Source organism: Oncorhynchus masou, chromosome 6 (genome assembly GCF_036934945.1).
Source record: "Oncorhynchus masou masou isolate Uvic2021 chromosome 6, UVic_Omas_1.1, whole genome shotgun sequence".
Taxonomy (NCBI): domain Eukaryota; kingdom Metazoa; phylum Chordata; class Actinopteri; order Salmoniformes; family Salmonidae; genus Oncorhynchus; species Oncorhynchus masou.
The window spans coordinates 34,026,941-34,044,916 of NC_088217.1; the positions used below are offsets into that span (position 1 = coordinate 34,026,941).

General features: G+C 45.0%; 1 protein-coding gene across 3 annotated transcripts in view; it reads right to left on the reverse strand.

Annotated features, from left to right (window-relative positions):
- LOC135541953 (AMP deaminase 2-like) overlaps window positions 1-17,976 on the reverse strand; it is a 58,597-nt gene that overhangs the window by 7,843 nt on the left and 32,778 nt on the right. Inside the window, exons 1-11 of one of the 3 annotated variants that reach the window (XM_064968477.1) lie at window positions 9,702-9,929; window positions 5,775-5,913; window positions 5,456-5,586; window positions 4,739-4,807; window positions 3,787-3,904; window positions 1,794-1,980; window positions 1,233-1,374; window positions 1,007-1,096; window positions 785-914; window positions 359-553; window positions 123-254 (exon numbers count right to left, since the gene is read on the reverse strand). In XM_064968477.1, the coding sequence (XP_064824549.1) occupies window positions 123-254; window positions 359-553; window positions 785-914; window positions 1,007-1,096; window positions 1,233-1,374; window positions 1,794-1,980; window positions 3,787-3,904; window positions 4,739-4,807; window positions 5,456-5,586; window positions 5,775-5,804 (1,224 nt within the window). In that variant the 5' untranslated portion in view covers window positions 5,805-5,913; window positions 9,702-9,929. Of the gene's footprint in view, window positions 1-122; window positions 255-358; window positions 554-784; window positions 915-1,006; window positions 1,097-1,232; window positions 1,375-1,793; window positions 1,981-3,786; window positions 3,905-4,738; window positions 4,808-5,455; window positions 5,587-5,774; window positions 5,914-9,701; window positions 9,930-17,976 lie in introns of those variants that run through there. The other 2 variants (XM_064968475.1, XM_064968476.1) reach the window with 2 other exon arrangements.

Below are 17,976 nucleotides of genomic sequence, written 5' to 3' on the forward strand. Positions count from 1 at the left end.
TTTCTATTCAGTCGTACATATTTAAAACTTAATATGAATATACATTACTATGTGGGGTGAACTAACACATAAAACAGCCAAAGAAGCAGTTGTGTTTAAGGTAACATGGGCTGGTTTCAGACCTTGATCATGTGGCCAAAGTATTTGCCCTCGATGTGGTTGTCTGTCTTGATGAAGATCTCTCTCAGGATGGATTCTCCGATGGGGTTGTATTTGGCGTTGAACTTGTCGAAGCGATGGAACGTGTTGCGGTCCTGAGAACAGACAGGTGACACTACATCTACTGTTCCACTCGTCTTCCCCAATTCTCTTACCCATCCCTCTTTAACAATGTTCTTCTCCCCTCCCCTCTCCTCACCGCGTGCATGTCCAGTGTGTCCACACTCAGGTCGAAGGCGGTCAGGTTCATGTTCTCAAACACCTCCATGAGGGTCTGTCCCCGCCCGTGCTCCATGTGGACTATCTCCCCAGGGTACTTCTTCATGGCCCGCTTGATAAAGCGCAGAAGGTGCTTCTGGTTCATACAGGACGAAGCGTGGATGTGGGTGTCCACCTGGGGGCAGAGGGAGGGGGGAGGGTCAGGGACAGTGAGGCATTGAGGATGGATGCCAGAAAGACGAAAGAAAAAGCCTGGGTTGGTTAGCTCTGGTGTAAACTTCTAAATACATTTCTATCCAACGTTGTGGGGGGACTAGCTGATATGGAACACTATGCAGGCATTATAGACGTGTTGCAGATGCTGTGCTCCAGTGTTGCAGATGCTGTTGTGCTGGTGTTCCTTCACCTTGCGAATGTTGTAAAAGTCGCGGTGAGGAACCTGCTTCTGGGCTGCCAACTCCTTCATCTCGTTCAGCAGAATGTGCATCTGGAACTTAGAGCTGAGGTACTGCAGCCGGCGGTAGCAGAACGACTTCCTGCACGCGCACACACACTGACAGTTTATTTTACTGCAGAGCCAACAGATGTGACTGATATGATTCTAAAGCAAAGACCCAGTAACACTCACACTGGTCCGTTGATGATGAGAGCCATCATGACATTCATGTCAGCGATGTACTCCTTCAGGTCTGGGTAGGGCAGGTCCAACTCTGTACTCCTGGAAATTATGGACAATCAGTTATCCACTCTCTCTTCCACAAACATACAGACCCAGACTACAGACCCAGATTAACCCATCACACACACAACTAGAAACTAACTGAAAACAAGCAGACTCAAACAAACACACTCACTTCTCCATGGGGCTCTTCTTGGTGTAGACATGCATGACCCCATCCACCATCTTACAGCTGTACCCTGTGTCTGCAGGCATGTTCTTGGTGACCTGGTTTTCATAGGGGTGAGTCTCTGAGACAGGGGGGTGGACTGGAGCATCTGTGGGAGACAGTAGGGAAGGGAGAAACGTTGACCATACTATAATAACTCAATGATTCATATTACAACATTTTCACAATCGCACAAAGTAACTCATTTGCTCAAGGAGATTGGGACAGAAACACTATAGCTATGCCTGTGTGTCTCAGTTAGTGTCATACCCAATGTGTCAGGTGCGTGTGTAATACCCAACTTGTCAGGCGTGTGTGTGTCATACCCAACGTGTCAGGTGTGTGTGTGTCATACCCAACGTGTCAGGTGTGTGTGTGTGTGTGTGTGTGTGTGACATTCCCAACGTGTCAAGTGTGTGTCATACCCAACATGTCAGGTGTGTGTGTGTGTCATACCCAATGTGTCAGGTGTGTGTGTGTGTCATACCAAACGTGTCAGGTGTGTGTGTTAGTGTGTGTGTGTCATGCCTGCATCAACGGGGGTCTCAGGGATCTCCTCATAGATGCGTAGGTCCAGGGGTTTCTCTCCCAGCTCCCCCAGCTCACGGGCAGTGGTCTTACAGAAGTTCTGCATGGACAGAGCGATGTACTTCTCCCTGATGAACAGGGCCTTCACCACACACTTCGCTGCATCCACCAGGTCTGTGAAGGGCACCTGGGCAAGGCAGACAGTGATTAGACATCCACACACTGCCAAGAGGCCATTGCAACGTGCCTGAGAGTGGATGAGTTGGTAACACTGTAGCCCACCTGCTGTCCCCAAAACGAAGAACAGGGATCACTACCCAGACCAGGCGCTCCTCCCTACTCTGACTCCCCTGTATATCCAACTGTCGAAATAATTACAAGTCGAAGTCATGTCCATTCCTAGCCCACTCCTCTTTTACTTCAATAGGTTTGTTGACTGAATTGGTTTGACTTCGATAGTGAGCATGCGGCACACTGAAAGATCAACCAAGCGGTACCGGAGCGCCAAGTCTAGGTCCAACAGGCTTCTTAATAGCTTCTACCCCCAAGCCATAAGACTCCTGAACAGCTAATCAAATGGCTACCTGGACTATTTGCCTTGTCCCCACCCCACTTCCCATTTTTACGCTGCTGCTACTCTCTGTTTATTATCTACGCAGAGTTACTTTACCTCTACCTACATGTACATATTACCTTGACTAACTGGTGTCCCTGCACATTGACTCTGTACAGGTCATCAAGGACAACAACCACCCGAGCCACTGCCTGTTCACCCCACTACCAGCCAGAAGGTGAGGTCAGTACAGGTGCATCAAAGCGGGGACCGAGAGACTGAAAAACAGCTTCTATCTCAAGGCCATCAGACTGTTAAACAGCCATCACTAACATTGAGTGGCTGCTGCCAACACACTGACTCAACTCCAGCCACTTTAATAATGGAACAATGTATGTAAAAATATATCACTAGCCACTTTAAACAATGCCACTTAATATAATGTTTACATTACTCATCTCATATGTATATACTGTACTCTATACCATCTACTGCATCTTGCTATCTTTATGTAAGACATGTATCACTAGCCACTTTAAACAATTCCACTTGTATATGCTTACATACCCTACATTACTCATCTCATATGTACATACTGTACTCGATACCATCTACCATCTTGCCTATGCCATTCTGTACCATCACTCATTCATATATTTTTATGTACATATTCTTTATCCCTTTACACTTGTGTGTATAAGGTATTTGTTGTGAAATTGTTAGGTTAGATTACTCGTTGGTTATTACTGCATTGTCGGAACTAGAAGCACAAGCATTTCGCTACACTCGCATTAACATCTGCTAACCATGTGTATGTGACCAATAAAATTGGATTTGATTTGATTACCCCCTGTATATAGCCTCGCTATTGTTATTTTACTGCTAGAAATGTCATTATTTTTGAAAGAAAAGCTAATTGTTTGTCCATTAAAATAACATCAACTTGATCAGAAATACAGTGTAGACATTGTTAATCTTGTAAATGACTATTGGGCCGTTTTTTGCTTCTTTAATCAGAACAAGTTTTCAGCTGTGCTAACAGAATTGCAAAAGGGTTTTCTAATGATCAATTAGCCTTTTAAAATGATAAACTTGGATTAGCTAACACAACGTGCCATTGGAACACAGGAGTGATGGTTGCTGATAATGGGCCTCTGTACGCCTATGTAATGTAGATATTCCATAAAAAATCTGCCGTTTCCAGCTACAATAGTAATTTACAACATTAACCATGTCTACACTGTATTTCTGATCAATTTCAATACTTCAGTTTATTTGAGTAAACACTTTAGTCTTGTAAGTAAGCATTTCACTGTAAGGTCTACACCTCTTATTTTCGGCGCATGTGACAAATAACATTTGATTGATTTGATAAAACACAGATCAGGATGGACTGTGATTCGATTTATTCAATCAAGTTGTTTAGTCAGTGGCTCTCACCCCACACTTCTCCTCCCCTGATATTGACACACGCTGGTACTCTCGCTCCATCGGTAATACTCTCTCCTTCATCCAGCCATCATCGGTCCTGTCCACACCACCCTCCTGATTCATCAACCTAGAGAGAGAAGAGAGAGGTATAGGAGGGTAGGAGAGAGCACAAGTGGAGGTATGATGTGGAGGGAATGTTAAGAGAAACCTCATGTAAATAGTTCTGCTATGAAAACACATTCATCAATACTTTATTGGTAAAGTACACTTTGAAGAAGGCTAAGTTGGAAATGTGTCAGAACAGAAGGTAGTCTTTGTCTCTCTGGGAATTGGGCCTCAGCTGTTGCATATCTGCATTAAAACTGAATTACTATTTACATCATGAATACAAGGAGACATCTACAGAGGTTTGTTAATAAGATGAATATCAAAGCGTTTTGCTGGTGTAGTGGAAACCATGGTGATAAGCTTCTTGGAGATAGCGCCAATTAGGCCAGTGAAAGGTTGCACCTGGGCCCGACACTGGTGGCCTTGTACCCCAAAGATGGAACGAGCTTCCCCCCAACGCTAGGATAGCAGAGTCCCTGCTCATCTTCCCAAAACCTCTGAAACACTACCTCTTTAACACTACCCAATTAAAAACAACAACAACTTGGCACTCTTCTGTTCCTACTAGCACCGACTTTGATAATAACCTCTGTGTTGAGGAAAAGTGTACTTACTACGACTGTGGTATGTGGTTGTCTCACCTAGGAACTCATATGGTATTTAGTTAATGGAGTTGGACTGGAACATTCTCAATATATGACAATATTATACATTTAAAATAAACTCTTCTGCAACTGAGTGCCAAGGATTGTACATACAGTGTGCAAATGTAGGTAAAAACATGACTGCAGTAGCAATATTGTTAGGAAAAGGCAAAAGACAGAGAGAGAGACTGAAAGGACAGCTCACTCACTCCAGGTCGGCATCACTGTCGATTTTCATGAACTCCTGCTTGGCGCGGAGCAGGATCTCTGGCTCAAGCCTGGCGGGGCGTAGTGCGGAGCGCGGCGAGGCGAGGTCAGAAGGCAGGGGGGCACCATGGGTAAGGGTGAGGCAAAGCAAAAGGAAAGAGAAAGGGCCACACAAGCACACAGAAACACAAGCGCACGTGCACACAGAAACACAGAAAGAGGATGCAAATACAGGTACACAAACAAAACACACAAAAGAGCCATAGAAATGCACATGACACACAAATGGGACCAGAGTGTGAAGAGTGATCAGGTGGGATGAGACAAACAGAGAAATATGATCAGTTAGCAGTGGTACGTATACCTTGATTGGTCACATGACCCTGCTGCATTGAGTGGAGCAAGGATTCCTTCGTGTGTCAGATCCACCCCCTGAGATTGGCTTAGTGAAACCGGCTATCACCCACCCAGCAACACAGACAGAACTCCCTCCCCCTCCCTTTCCTGTAGGTGGAACAGACTGGAACACTAGGATGTGAATGCTACGGACTGATTCAATTAGCTGTTTGCTTATGTTAGTTTGCTGGTAGCTTGCAACCAACACGATGGAAGCTGTTGAGCGTGTATGAGTTCCTGTGGGTAGAGGTGGGTTGTTTGGATGTGTATGTGGGAGCTGTGTTGGTGTGTATGTGTGTGTGCATGTCTGCTGCATCTCTCACTTGATGTCCTGGCTGATTTGCCTCTCCAGGCGTTGGCGTCTCTCCTCCAGCTGCTCGATGGGGCTGTCCTCAGGGAACTCATAAGGAGCGGTGCGCATCTCACTCTCCGTCAGGCTGCGAGTGAACAGCTCCTGAGAGATACACCATCAAATTAACATTAGAACACACATTACACGCACAGGAAGAGCTAAAGAATCATTACAATACACTAACATCCATAAACAATATGAGCATTTAACACACACACAAACCTCTAAAAACACACGCAGTCGCACACAAACACTAGGGTAGTGATAACACTGTGTCCCTGTGATCTCACCTCTGCAATCTCCTTGTACTTTCCGTCCATGGATGTACGCAGGTCGATGGGGAAGTGTTTGAGTAGGTTAGTGAGGGCGTCCCAGGGAGGGAGCGCTGAGGCTTCAGGGTCTTGGCCTGCTTTGCTACACCACGCAGATCTAGAGAGGGAGAGTGATGGAGAGGCAAAGGGAGGGAGAGAAAGAGACAGAGAGCATTTAAACAACAAATAACAAACATGACAAAAAAGACGAAGAAAATAAAAAAGTTATAAAACTGGGATGGAGAGAGAGTGAGTTGCATGGATTTGCTATATTCAGAGCAAACATTAAAACACATATTTTCACAGCCAGAACTCTTGCATCACCACCTACAAAATGGGCCTACACTAGTAGACTCCCCTCCGACCCTCAACTGCTCTCAGCAGCGGTGTTGTGGCTTCGTAACCAGCACAGAGGAGCCTCCCTACTGTACGACAGTGTCAGTGGTGTGTTAGTCTCTCCACAGCACTGCTGACTCTGAGCTGGGTACCTTCTCACTGCAGTGTGTGTCAGGTAGCAGCAGCAGGAGTCGTCGGAGTGATGTGTGTGTGTGTGGCAGCAGTCTCTGTGGTATACAGCCCACACTGGGAGCCATTCAGGTGGAGTGCTCATTAACAGAGATACATTTAGTCAGATGCCAGCCACCCGTTGCCATGGAGACCTGGCCTGCTGGTCAGACAGAGGCGAGGCGAGGTGGGGGGGGGGAACAATGACAGCACCTTCCCCTGAGACGGACAAAGCAGGGTGAGAAAGTACACACTACACAGGCAGGCAGGCACAGGACAAAGACCCCATTGTGTCTGTCCCATAGAAAATACACACACAGAGAGCGAGAGAGAGCGATGGAGGCTTAATAACCAACAGATGAGGGATGAGCTCAAAAGCTACGTGGAAGTTTGCTAAAGCCTAGTGGTTGTTTTAGATAAGGACAGAAGGGCTAGTTTTGAAGTGGAGAAGGAGCTATTAGTGATCATGGAAAGAGGACAAATAGACTACTGTGCTTCATGTAAACTAATATATAGTTCAAAGTACAGAAAGACAGTGATATGACAGTAAATACACATACCCTGATCATGTGCAGGGACAGATCTGAGCATTAGGCCGACATGGTACAGGGACATCATTAGTTAATTCATTCACAACGCAAGAGGAAAGCTTTTGATGTTAGCGCGCACTGACGGAGCCCAGCGCCATGACAACTGATTTGTATTGGAGAGTAACAATTAGTAACAATCTGAAAACCGCAGAGGAGAAAATCCATCCATTCACAACCAATTGTTTTTGAATGAGGACCAAACGTGTGTGAGCGTATTTCCATTTTATGCAAACACTCCAGGGTAACACACTGCATTCATCCAGTTTTAAAAGAACCCAGACAGTGTTTGTTATTTTGGAGCACCTGTATAATCTACTTTCCCTGTGATTGTACCTTGGTACAATCGGTACTCTGTACAGTTTGTGTGCCATTGAGCCTGTAGCACATTTCCAGTAAGATGCTGCTTGCAAGTTTTTTACTGTTTACAAAATATGTGTGTTTGTGTGTAGATGGGGGGGGGGGGGGTATGCTGTCCTAGGTCCTACTTACCACTAATCCTCATTGCAATGAAAGCCCAGCTCCTCAACACACAGCATGACAGTGCATTCAGTCAGCTGAGCTCACCTCAGTTTTCCCCTCATCATCATCTCTCTAAGACCTGAGCCTGCACCTCTCTCCTACTCGTACCCTCCTGTCTCTTGCATTACACTGGACTGAGAGTCTTTATTTTTTGAACATTTATTTAACTAGGCAAGTCCGTTAAGAACAAATTCTTATTTACAATGACGGCCTACCAGGGAAAACTGTTCCCTGCCTTGTTCAGGGGCAGAACGACAAATGTTTACCTTATCAGCTCGGGGATGTGATCCAGCAACATTTTGATTACTGGCCCAACGCTCTAACCACTAGGCTACATGCCGTGTGTGTGTCCCTGTCTGCTGTCCCAGTGTGTTTGTCCCTGGGATGGATCAGCGAGAGGCCAGGCCATCTCAGTAGATGACATCCTGACCTAGTGCTAAGTGACAGATGACATCCTCACAGAGCGGTGACCTACATACGATAACAAGAGCTCTCAGACAGTGGACACAGTGAGGAGACGATGCTGTGTGTGAGAAGTGTGTGGTGTGTGTGTTTAAGAAAGAGATGTGTCTATCCTGATTGTTTTCATGAGAGACAGATTGTGTGTCTGACCATATCTGTGTGTGTGTGTGTGTGTGTGTGTATCATATGTTGTATTGTAGACTGTTTAGTGTGTGAGGCAGCTGTTGCTTCACAGCTCACTACACCTCCCTCGCTCTATTCCCTGAGAGGGCGACATACTCTGCAAATATTCCTTAGCAACCACAGATAAGAATAAAACTGTACTTTGAACCCCTTTTTGCCTCAATATATTGTCTCAAATGTAGCCTGAATTCCTCAAGTCTTCTTGCTACAGGATGGAATATTTTCTACAGAGCCTTGGAAATTAAATCAAATCTGATTTGTCCCATGCGCCGAATACAACAACTGTAGACCTTACAGTGAAATGCTTACTTACAAGCCCTTAACCATCAATGCTTTAAGAAGTTAAGAAAAAAAAAAGTGTTATGTAAAAAACTGAAAATAAAAGTTAAAAATAGTTCAACAGCAGCAGTAAAATAACAGTAGCGAGGCTATATACAGGGGGTACTGGTACAGAGTCAATGTTCGGGGGCATCGGTTAGTCGAGGTAACTGAGGAAAGACCCTAAAGGCCGTTCAGGTGAAAAGGACCAGTGATGAATACCTGAGTGAGAGCTGCTATTGATCCTCTCACATTTCTGCACGCAATCAACATGCTGTCATGTCACACAAATGACACACGCAACAATAATGCATAATTATTCCCCCCCCCTTTTTTTTTTGCGGGGGTGACAGCAGGTCCCACTCCTTAGGGATTTTTACTTTATTGGATAGTATAGAGAGAGGTAGAGAGATGAAAGGTAAAAACAGTGTGCTGAAAAAGCAATGGACCGGATTCAAACCCATGCTAGCTTGGTACATGTGTTCTGGAGGCAGTGGCTTAGGCCTCTAGCCCACCACAGGAATGCCTACTTCACCAAATGAAGTGGACATTTATAACTAGCAGGATTGTGGTAAACAAACATGAAATACTCTGTAGTTTATATTTCTAGCAATTCAAGTTTGGGACCACATTGTTAGAAATAGACTGTGGTATCACATACGCTGAACATTTTTAACTGTGCTGAATTGAGGACTTTTGAAAGGTCCTTTTATGGGTGGGGACAGAAGAAATTCCTACTTCAAATGTCACAGTACTCCACAATGTAAAGTTCAAACGACTATGATTTTAGAGACAAACTGACTGTAGGACACCGGCAGGTACTTTAACTCACAACATGGATATCAGCGGTCATCACACACAGGCAATTAGAGATCTACCCCCTCACCCAAACACATGCAGCCCTTTGGCTGCACTCTGACACTGCAGTAAGTACAACCGAGATCGGTGAGACTAGCGATAGACTGGCCCGGCGGTACAACTGTGACGCAGCCTTCTCTATCTGCCCTCTCCTTCTCCTCCCAAAGGATGCTTTCATTCATCATCACGCCCCTCCACCCCCAGCCTCATGCCCCTCCATCCCTCTTTTAATTGCTGTCAGCAACAGCAGTTTCCTGCTGCATTGATCGATGGTGCATGTGTTGGTCAGTGTGTGTTTTGTGTGCAATGTGCATGTGTACATCCCGCTCCTGTCTCAGAAGTAGCAGAGCAGGGTACAATACAGAAGTGGTCTCCAACACACAACTAGCGTTCTAACAACATGGCTATATTATCCCCGAAGGAGAAGATAACTGGCTACATCACTGTCATTCCAGTTACAATGTTACAGTACCTCACGGTCGTGGTGGCGTGGGCTTGTGAGGGCTCCTGTGGGATGCTGGGACATGTCACCAGGCCCGGGACAGGACGGCTGCTGCTCCCTCCCCCACAGACACAGCGGACGGACGTGGAAAGAGTGATGACAAAGAGAGAGAGGGACAGTATGCTCTCACCACCCTCACATTCAGCAGCAGCAGCGGGATACACTGTCTTCTCTCTCCGTCTCTCTGATTCTCTGTTATCACTGTCTCTTTAGTTTTCCCACTCAGTCCCGTTTTGCACTGAGTCTGTTTTTCTCTGCTTCCCCACTTCTCTCTGCCTCTCTGCTTGTGCTGCTTCCTGGATTAGGCCGGTTTTCTGTACACATAACAATCCCTTTAAATCCCTATGACTGGTCTGGAGTGTACCACGTGGTGCTAAGGGGTGTGAGGCGGGCTGCACCACTTCATGTGCTGTAGAATGGAGGAGGCTGGGTTTCTCTTAGCAGTCCCCCTCCACTGTCTCCAGCTCTCTCCCCCTCCCCCTCACAGTATTACTGCATGCTGTATGTGTGTTAATGTGTGATGTAGCTTAAATTATAAGAAAGTGGTTTGTTTCTTTGTGTTCTTTAAAATCATGAGTATTTCATTTAGTCTGCATTAATAGAAAGTAGCCTATAGTGCCTGAAGATACACATAGTTTATACTGTTATTGTTTGTTTTAATGCGTGTTTGTTTTTTGCAAATGTGAACAGTGAACACCTTTGAGCATTTAGCCTACTCCACAGAGTGTAGACTAATGCAGTTCTATGATGTAATGGGAGTGAGTACACTACATTAGCATGTGTGAATTAGTATCATATAGTCCTCCCTGACAGCAGACAACTCTCTGCTCTAATGCAGCATGTAAGGGGCCAGGCAGGGGAAGAGGGGTTTTCCTGCTTCCTTCCTCACATGACTGCTGTTAAAGGGAAGCCGGTTTCTTCTAGTGAGTCAGGCTTGGTCATCCCTCCCTAGGAGACTGCTGGAACTCCGTAGGAGTAGTTGTATTACTATCTTTTACCTCTCTATTCTTCCCGTTTCTTATCTCTTTGTATTCTCAAACCCTCATTCTTTGACTCTTCTCTATTTCTTCAGGAAAGTCTGAGAGAAAAAGCATGTAGTGCAACCTTCTCAGAATGAAGCTGAGGACTAAGTGGGGGAGTGGAAATGACAAGAGGGAAATTCCCCTCATAGCAGAGAATGAAGACACAGGATCACAGTCCCCCCACAGATAAGCATATAGCCGACACCAGGGGTGTCAAACTCATTTTGCCCAGCGGGCAATATGCGGTCTTCGGGGCGAAGTCCGGAGGGCCGCACTTGAAATTGGTTATATTTCCTCGCCGTCAAAAAATAAAAAGTCCTCTATACATCGCTTTTGGAATTTTCGATGCTCCTTGACTGTCTAGTTTCCGTTTTGAAGACTGTTAGCAAGCTGGACAGAGTAAAGAGACTAGAAATGTAGGTCATTGTCATTTCTACACCATTTCTATTTGGTTTTAGTCATGTCAATTGAGAATTTTTCCCCAGGGGAAAAAATATTTAAAGAAAGGCTTACTCAAACCACTTTGCGGCTCGAATTGATGGGACTCACGGGCCATTTGACAACCCTGATATAGACCCAGGCACAGCCTAGACACACACCACAGCTAGACAAGAGTCAGATTCCTGACGGTTCCTGTTTTGTCTGCAAAACCAGCACATAAATAGACATAATTACACAGGAGTTGACCTAACCTTCACTGAGTGGCTTGTTCTACTATCTGAATGGCTACAGCAGTAGTCATTTTCTGTCTGGCCGGAACCCAAACACTCACTGTATCCTCCAGGTCAGTCATGTCCTCATAAAATGACATCCCTAAAAGGCAGTGACTGGCCTTTCCAAGTGAAATCATGTTCTTCTGGGCGTTACAAGGGTAGGACGACCCAAATCTGTAGGACTTCTGCAGTGTAATGTAATACAATATAGTCTTCAATCTGATTGCTGTGAGATTGGTTTCATACTGGTTGCTAAATCAACAGATTCCTCGGTTTTATCTTATTACTCTTGATACAATAGAAGATAAGAACATTGTCTGACAAAACATTTTATGAGCTCTGATCAAATCAAATTTTATTTCTCACATACACATGGTTAGCAGATGTTAATGTGAGTGTAGCGAAATGCTTGTGCTTCTAGTTCCGACAATGCAGTAATAACCAACAAGTAATCTAACTAACAATTCCAAAACTACTGTCTTATACACACAAGTGTAAGGGGATAAAGAATATGTACATAAAGATATATGAATGAGTGATGGTACAGAGCAGCATAAGCAATATACAGTAGATGGTATCGAGTACAGTATATACATGAGATGAGTATGTAAACAAAGTGGCATAGTTAAAGTGGCTAGTGATACATGTATTACATAAAGATGCAGTAGATGATATAGAGTACAGTATATACATATACATATGAGATGAATAATGTAGGGTATGTAAACATTATATTAGGTAGCATTGTTTAAAGTGGCTAGTGATATATTTTACATCATTTCCCATCAATTCCCATTATTAAAGTGTCTGGAGTTGAGTCAGTGTGTTGGCAGCAGCCACTCAATGTTAGTGGTGGCTGTTTAACAGTCTGATGGCCTTGAGATAGAAGCTGTTTTTCAGTCTCTCGGTCCCAGCTTTGATGCACCTGTACTGACCTCGCCTTCTGGAGCGGGGTGAACAGGCAGTGGCTCGGGTGGTTGTTGTCCTTGATGATCTTTATGGCCTTCCTGTAACATTGGGTGGTGTAGGTGTCCTGGAGGGCAGGTAGTTTGCCCCCTGTGATGCGTTGTGCAGACATCACTACCCTCTGGAGAGCCTTACGGTTGTGGGCAGAGCAGTTGCCGTACCAGGCGGTGATACAGCCCGCCAGGATGCTCTTGATTGCTGAGTGCTTTTGGTGACAAGCCAAATTTCTTCAGCCTCCTGAGGTTGAAGAGGCGCTGCTGCGCCTTCTTCACAGTGTGGTTGGACCAATTCAGTTTGTCTGTGATGTGTATGCCGAGGAACTTACTACCCTCTCCACTACTGTTCCATCGATGTGGATAGGGGGGTGTTCCCTCAGCTGTTTTCTGAAGTCCACAATCATCTCCTTAGTTTTGTTGATGTTGAGTGTGAGGTTATTTTCCTGACACCACACTCCGAGGGCCCTCACCTCCTCCCTGTAGGCCGTCTCGTCGTTGTTGGTAATCAAGCCTACCACTGTTGTGTCGTCCGCAAACTTGATGATTGAGTTGGAGGCGTGTGTGGCCACGCAGTCGTGGGAGTACAGGAGAGGGCTCAGAACGCACCCTTGTGGGGCCCCAGTGTTGAGGATCTGCGGGGCGGTGATGTTGTTGCCTACCCTCACCACCTGGGGGCGGCCCGTCAGGAAGTCCAGTACCCAGTTGCACAGGGCGGGGTCGAGACCCAGGGTCTCGAGCTTGATGACGAGTTTGGAGGGTACTATGGTGTTAAATGCCGAGCTGTAGTCGATGAACAGCATTCTCACAGGTATTCCTCTTGTCCAGATGGGTTAGGGCAGTGTGCAGTGTGGTTGAGATTGCATCGTCTGTGGACCTATTTGGGCGGTAAGCAAATTGGAGTGGGTCTAGGGTGTCAGGTATGGTGGAGGTGATATGGTCCTTGACTAGTCTCTCAAAGCACTTCATGATGACGGAAGTGAGTGCTACGGGGCGGTAGTCGTTTAGCTCAGTTACCTTAGCTTTCTTGGGAACAGGAACAATGGTGTCCCTCTTGAAGCATGTGGGAACAGCAGACTGGGATAGGGATTGATGTCCGTAAACACACCAGCCAGCTGGTCTGCGCATGCTCTGCGAGGGTTAACACGTTTAAATGTTTTACTCACCTCGGCTGCAGTGAAGGAGAGTCGGCATGTATTCGTTGCAGGCCGTGTCAGTGGCACTGTATTGTCCTCACAGTGTCCTGATGCACTGTGAGATAAGACATTAAGGGCTCTGACAAAGTTGACAGTACTGGAAATTTTCCTTTTTCTAAACTAAAACATGATACTTCACCCAAGCCCCTTTACAAGCCTCCACTGAAAACATTTGGTTAACGGTAAACCTCACTCCAGAATGTACCAGATGTTAATTGAAAACTCACTCCAGAATGTACCAGATGTTAATTGAAAACTCACTCCAGAATGTACCAGATGTTAACTGAAAAAGGAAGAAAGCTGACCTAGATATTCCTGTCCTCAAACTTTCAGACATTTGAAAACACACACGCACACACACATGCAAATGCCGCCTCTCCCACTGTACTGGTCTTACCAGCCTCTAGGCATGTGGCATTGGGAGCCCAAGGGATACCGGGATACAGTCCACCCCCCCCAGCTGTGCACTTAGCCGGCGGAGCTTCTCATGCAATAGAACTTGCTCGCTTGTAAGTCCTAAAAAACTCAAATTAGTTCCTATGTTTAGGGATACCACATCTTCTTTCTCCATAAATTCTTGTTAATGCTTGGTGCAGAAAATGCACCATAACAGAACAAAACACAGTATTTCCATTAGTCTAAACCCCCCAAAAGAGAGTACGCACTAGGAAGCAAAGCATCCCATCTCATCCCACTGAGAAAAAAAGATGCTCAAAGAGGGTAGCTACATGATGGTTGAGTGACAGAGCAGGCCTTTAGTGGCTGGAAGTCATGAAGATAGTACACACAGGGCATGGTGCATTGTTAGTTTGTGTCACTGTTGACATTAGCCCTAGATAATGTTACATAACTGGGAGGATAGGAACAGAGAATACAAAGAGAGAATGACAGAAATAACACTAAGGAGCAGAGCAAAGAGGCAATTCCACTGTAACAGAACAATGCTGAGACTCATACTTTAAAAGTATGCCAAACAGTCAGTTTGTCTCTGAACCATTGATTGCAAACCATACAACTCTACGCACAAGGACTACTTTTAACAATTTCTATAGAAAATTTTAAAAAACAAATTGTCTCAAAATAACAGTGCAGGCGTAAAGTTAGGTAACAGAATGATTGTTTTTTTTGTGGCCACAAATGAATATTCAAAGATGTCTGCTGAAAGATTGGGGTGTCCGCTATGACATGACGACTTCAGTTTCAAAACATCCATTTTAGTTATTGAACTACAGTAATTGAAGTGGATTTATACCCGGGTAACAGAATGATGGTAACAAAATGACATCATGGGTCCCTGATCTGTACTATACAAAAATGCATAATTATACATGTCATTCTCTTCATGGTGACGTATCCTGAATAGGTACACAACTTATATCCTCCTTTGCTTGTTTGGGTATTATTCTACACACTTATTCCAATGAGCTCCGGCCCCAAACAAGACCCAATTTGGTTGGTCGGACCGGACCAAACCTGTTCCAATCATAGACGTATATGTTTCACAACTTTGGAAATCACGGTACATCACAGTAGACCACAGCACAGTACAGCACAGTACAGTTCAGTACAGCACAGTATAGTTCAGTATAGTACAGCAGAGTTCAGTACAGTACACTAAATTGGACTCTATTGTGCTCTACTGTACTAAACTCTATAGTAATGTACTGTATAGTACTGACCTATACTCTACTTTTCTTTCCTGTACTGTGCTTTCCAAACTTGTGAAACAAACGCCCATGATTGGTTCAGAAGTTTCAATTACTTTTCAACGTCCATGGATGTCCCGTGTCGGTCGGTGCTCAGTGGGTAAGAGGGCTGGTTTCAGTAAATGGAAAGAGGGGGCTCATGGGTAGTTGTCAGTAAGAGCTGAGAGGTGACAATAACTGGAGATAGAAGAGAGAGAGGGAGGGGTTGTCCAGACTATTTCACACTCTTGCTTTTACCAGAAAGAGAAAGAAAACATACATGAGCTGGACCTGACACCATGATGACCTCTGGAGATATAAAGAGATCTATCCTTAGAGATGACCAGAGAAACACTGTGCTGCAGAACACCATTTGTTTATCAACCCTGGTCCAGGACAACTAATTTGGATGCTGATTTTTTATTTAAGCCAGTCATCTAGTGTAAGCTGATTGAATGAGTTCAACTTTAGACAGTAGGGGTATGGGACATGGGGTATGGGTATGATGAAATATAGAGTGGGGAAAAATCTAACAAGAACTTGTTCAATCTTCTTTCTCATGTGAAACAAATAATTAGAAATTGAAACAAATGAAAAAACAAATCTTGTTAGCTCCGGTCTGATATCTCACCATTCACCCCAGCATGATGCTCCGTATCTCTATGAGAGCCCATTCCTGAGAGGGTTCTCAAAACATTCCGTCCACACATACCCTAAAATCCCACGCTCACTGTCCCAAGGCTACCAGAGTCGCTGCTCCTCTTCTCCCTCCCATCTCTGATAAGCTAGCCCTAACTTCACCACTCACCAGCCTCTCTGCTTATCAGCACAGCTCTCACAGTATCTGAATATAGCAAAGAGGGAGCCCAGAACCAGTGTCACTTTACACATAACATACACTGTGCCACAGCTATTTCTTCAGGGATTTAACCATTCAGCTAAGCCGGCTATCTTGAGGTCAACGTCCCATTCCCCTGAAGCCGGCAGGATCATTCCTGAGAGGGGGTGTGAACTCCTCCTCACCTCCACTAGGAGGGCGGAGGCTCTCCCATGATGGATGGTGTTTAAGGGGCAGCTCAGTCTACTTGGGTGCACTGGTTGGGCAGACAGACTAGAGCAGTACAAGACCACACACACACACACACACACACACACACACACACACACACACACACACACACACACGTTGGAAGGCAAGACAAACAGGAAACACCTATGTTTATAATTGTCACTCATGTACTGTAAATATTAGGCTTGACCCCGATTAGTCGACTGGTCGAATGTTTGGAGATTAGGCTGATGGTCGACCGAGATCGTTTTAGTTGAGCAGTAACAAATATATATTTGCGCCCATCTCAGTGAATTTATCCATTGCAGAGGCCTAGACTAAAAGCCCATTTCGGCTTGATCTAAAAATGTGGTAGGAGGCTCTATATGGAGGGTGTGATGCAATAGCAAAGCCTCCATAGGCATGCAGAGGCCAAATCGAGCTCTGTACCACATCAGCATGCCTCTCACGAATGTTTAAACAATGCAAAGGGCTCTGTATAGTTCCACAATGACATGATTAGTTGACGGTAGGTGGGGGCGGTACATCCTGTATAAACTTGGTGGGGGCGGTACATCCTGTATAATCTTGTATAACTCTGCACTGCTCCGTGAAGCGCAAGAAGTATGAATGTCCCAACTTCTGAGGCCATATCACCATAAATGCTGCATGGTCAATGCAGATGTCAGATTGACCATGCACCCAGATGCACAATGCATTTCTCTCTCCAGAATGAACACTCTCCTGCCAATTTTGTGCACATTCATTATTTCATAACATCATTGTGTGAATTGTTTGCCTTTGATTGTTAGTGTCTATCAATTCCCCATTACATATATCACCAGTAGTACATTTACCGTTAATTCCTATAATTTCTAATCTACGATGTTTGTTACTTTGGTTACAGTAATTTCTGTTAATGCATTCACTATTATTATTCCAGTCTTCCTCTTCTCATTCTCTGAGTGGACACATTGTTTTCAGAATGCGCAACCTATGCTACACTTGTGAGAAACAAGTTTTGGTTTATTTCACTCCATTTATGAGTTTTGTAAATGTAGTCTGTCTTTTGTTTGGAGCGCTTCTGTCAATGTTGAGTAAGGACGCGCACACATAGAAGTAGGCCTATAGGCTACCTGGCCTGATAATACATAGAAGTAGGCCTATAGGCTACCTGGCCTGATAATACATAGTAGGACTATAGGCTACCTGGCCTGATTATACATAGTAGGCCTATAGGCTACCTGGCCTGATTATACATAGACGTAGGCCTATAGGCTACCTGGCCTGATTATACATAGAAGTAGGCCTATAGGCTACCTGGCCTAATTATACATAGAAGTAGGCCTATAGGCTACCTGGCCTGATAATACATAGAAGTAGGCCTATAGGCTACCTGGCCTGATAATACATAGTAGGCCTATAGGCTACCTGGCCTGATTATACATAGTAGGACTATAGGCTACCTGGCCTGATTATACATAGAAGTAGGCCTATAGGCTACCTGGCCTGATTATACATAGTAGGCCTATAGGCTTCCTGGCCTGATTGTACATAGAAGTGGGTCTATAGGCTACCTGGCCTGGACGCAAATGTAGGAATATAAATGGGCCCACTTGGGG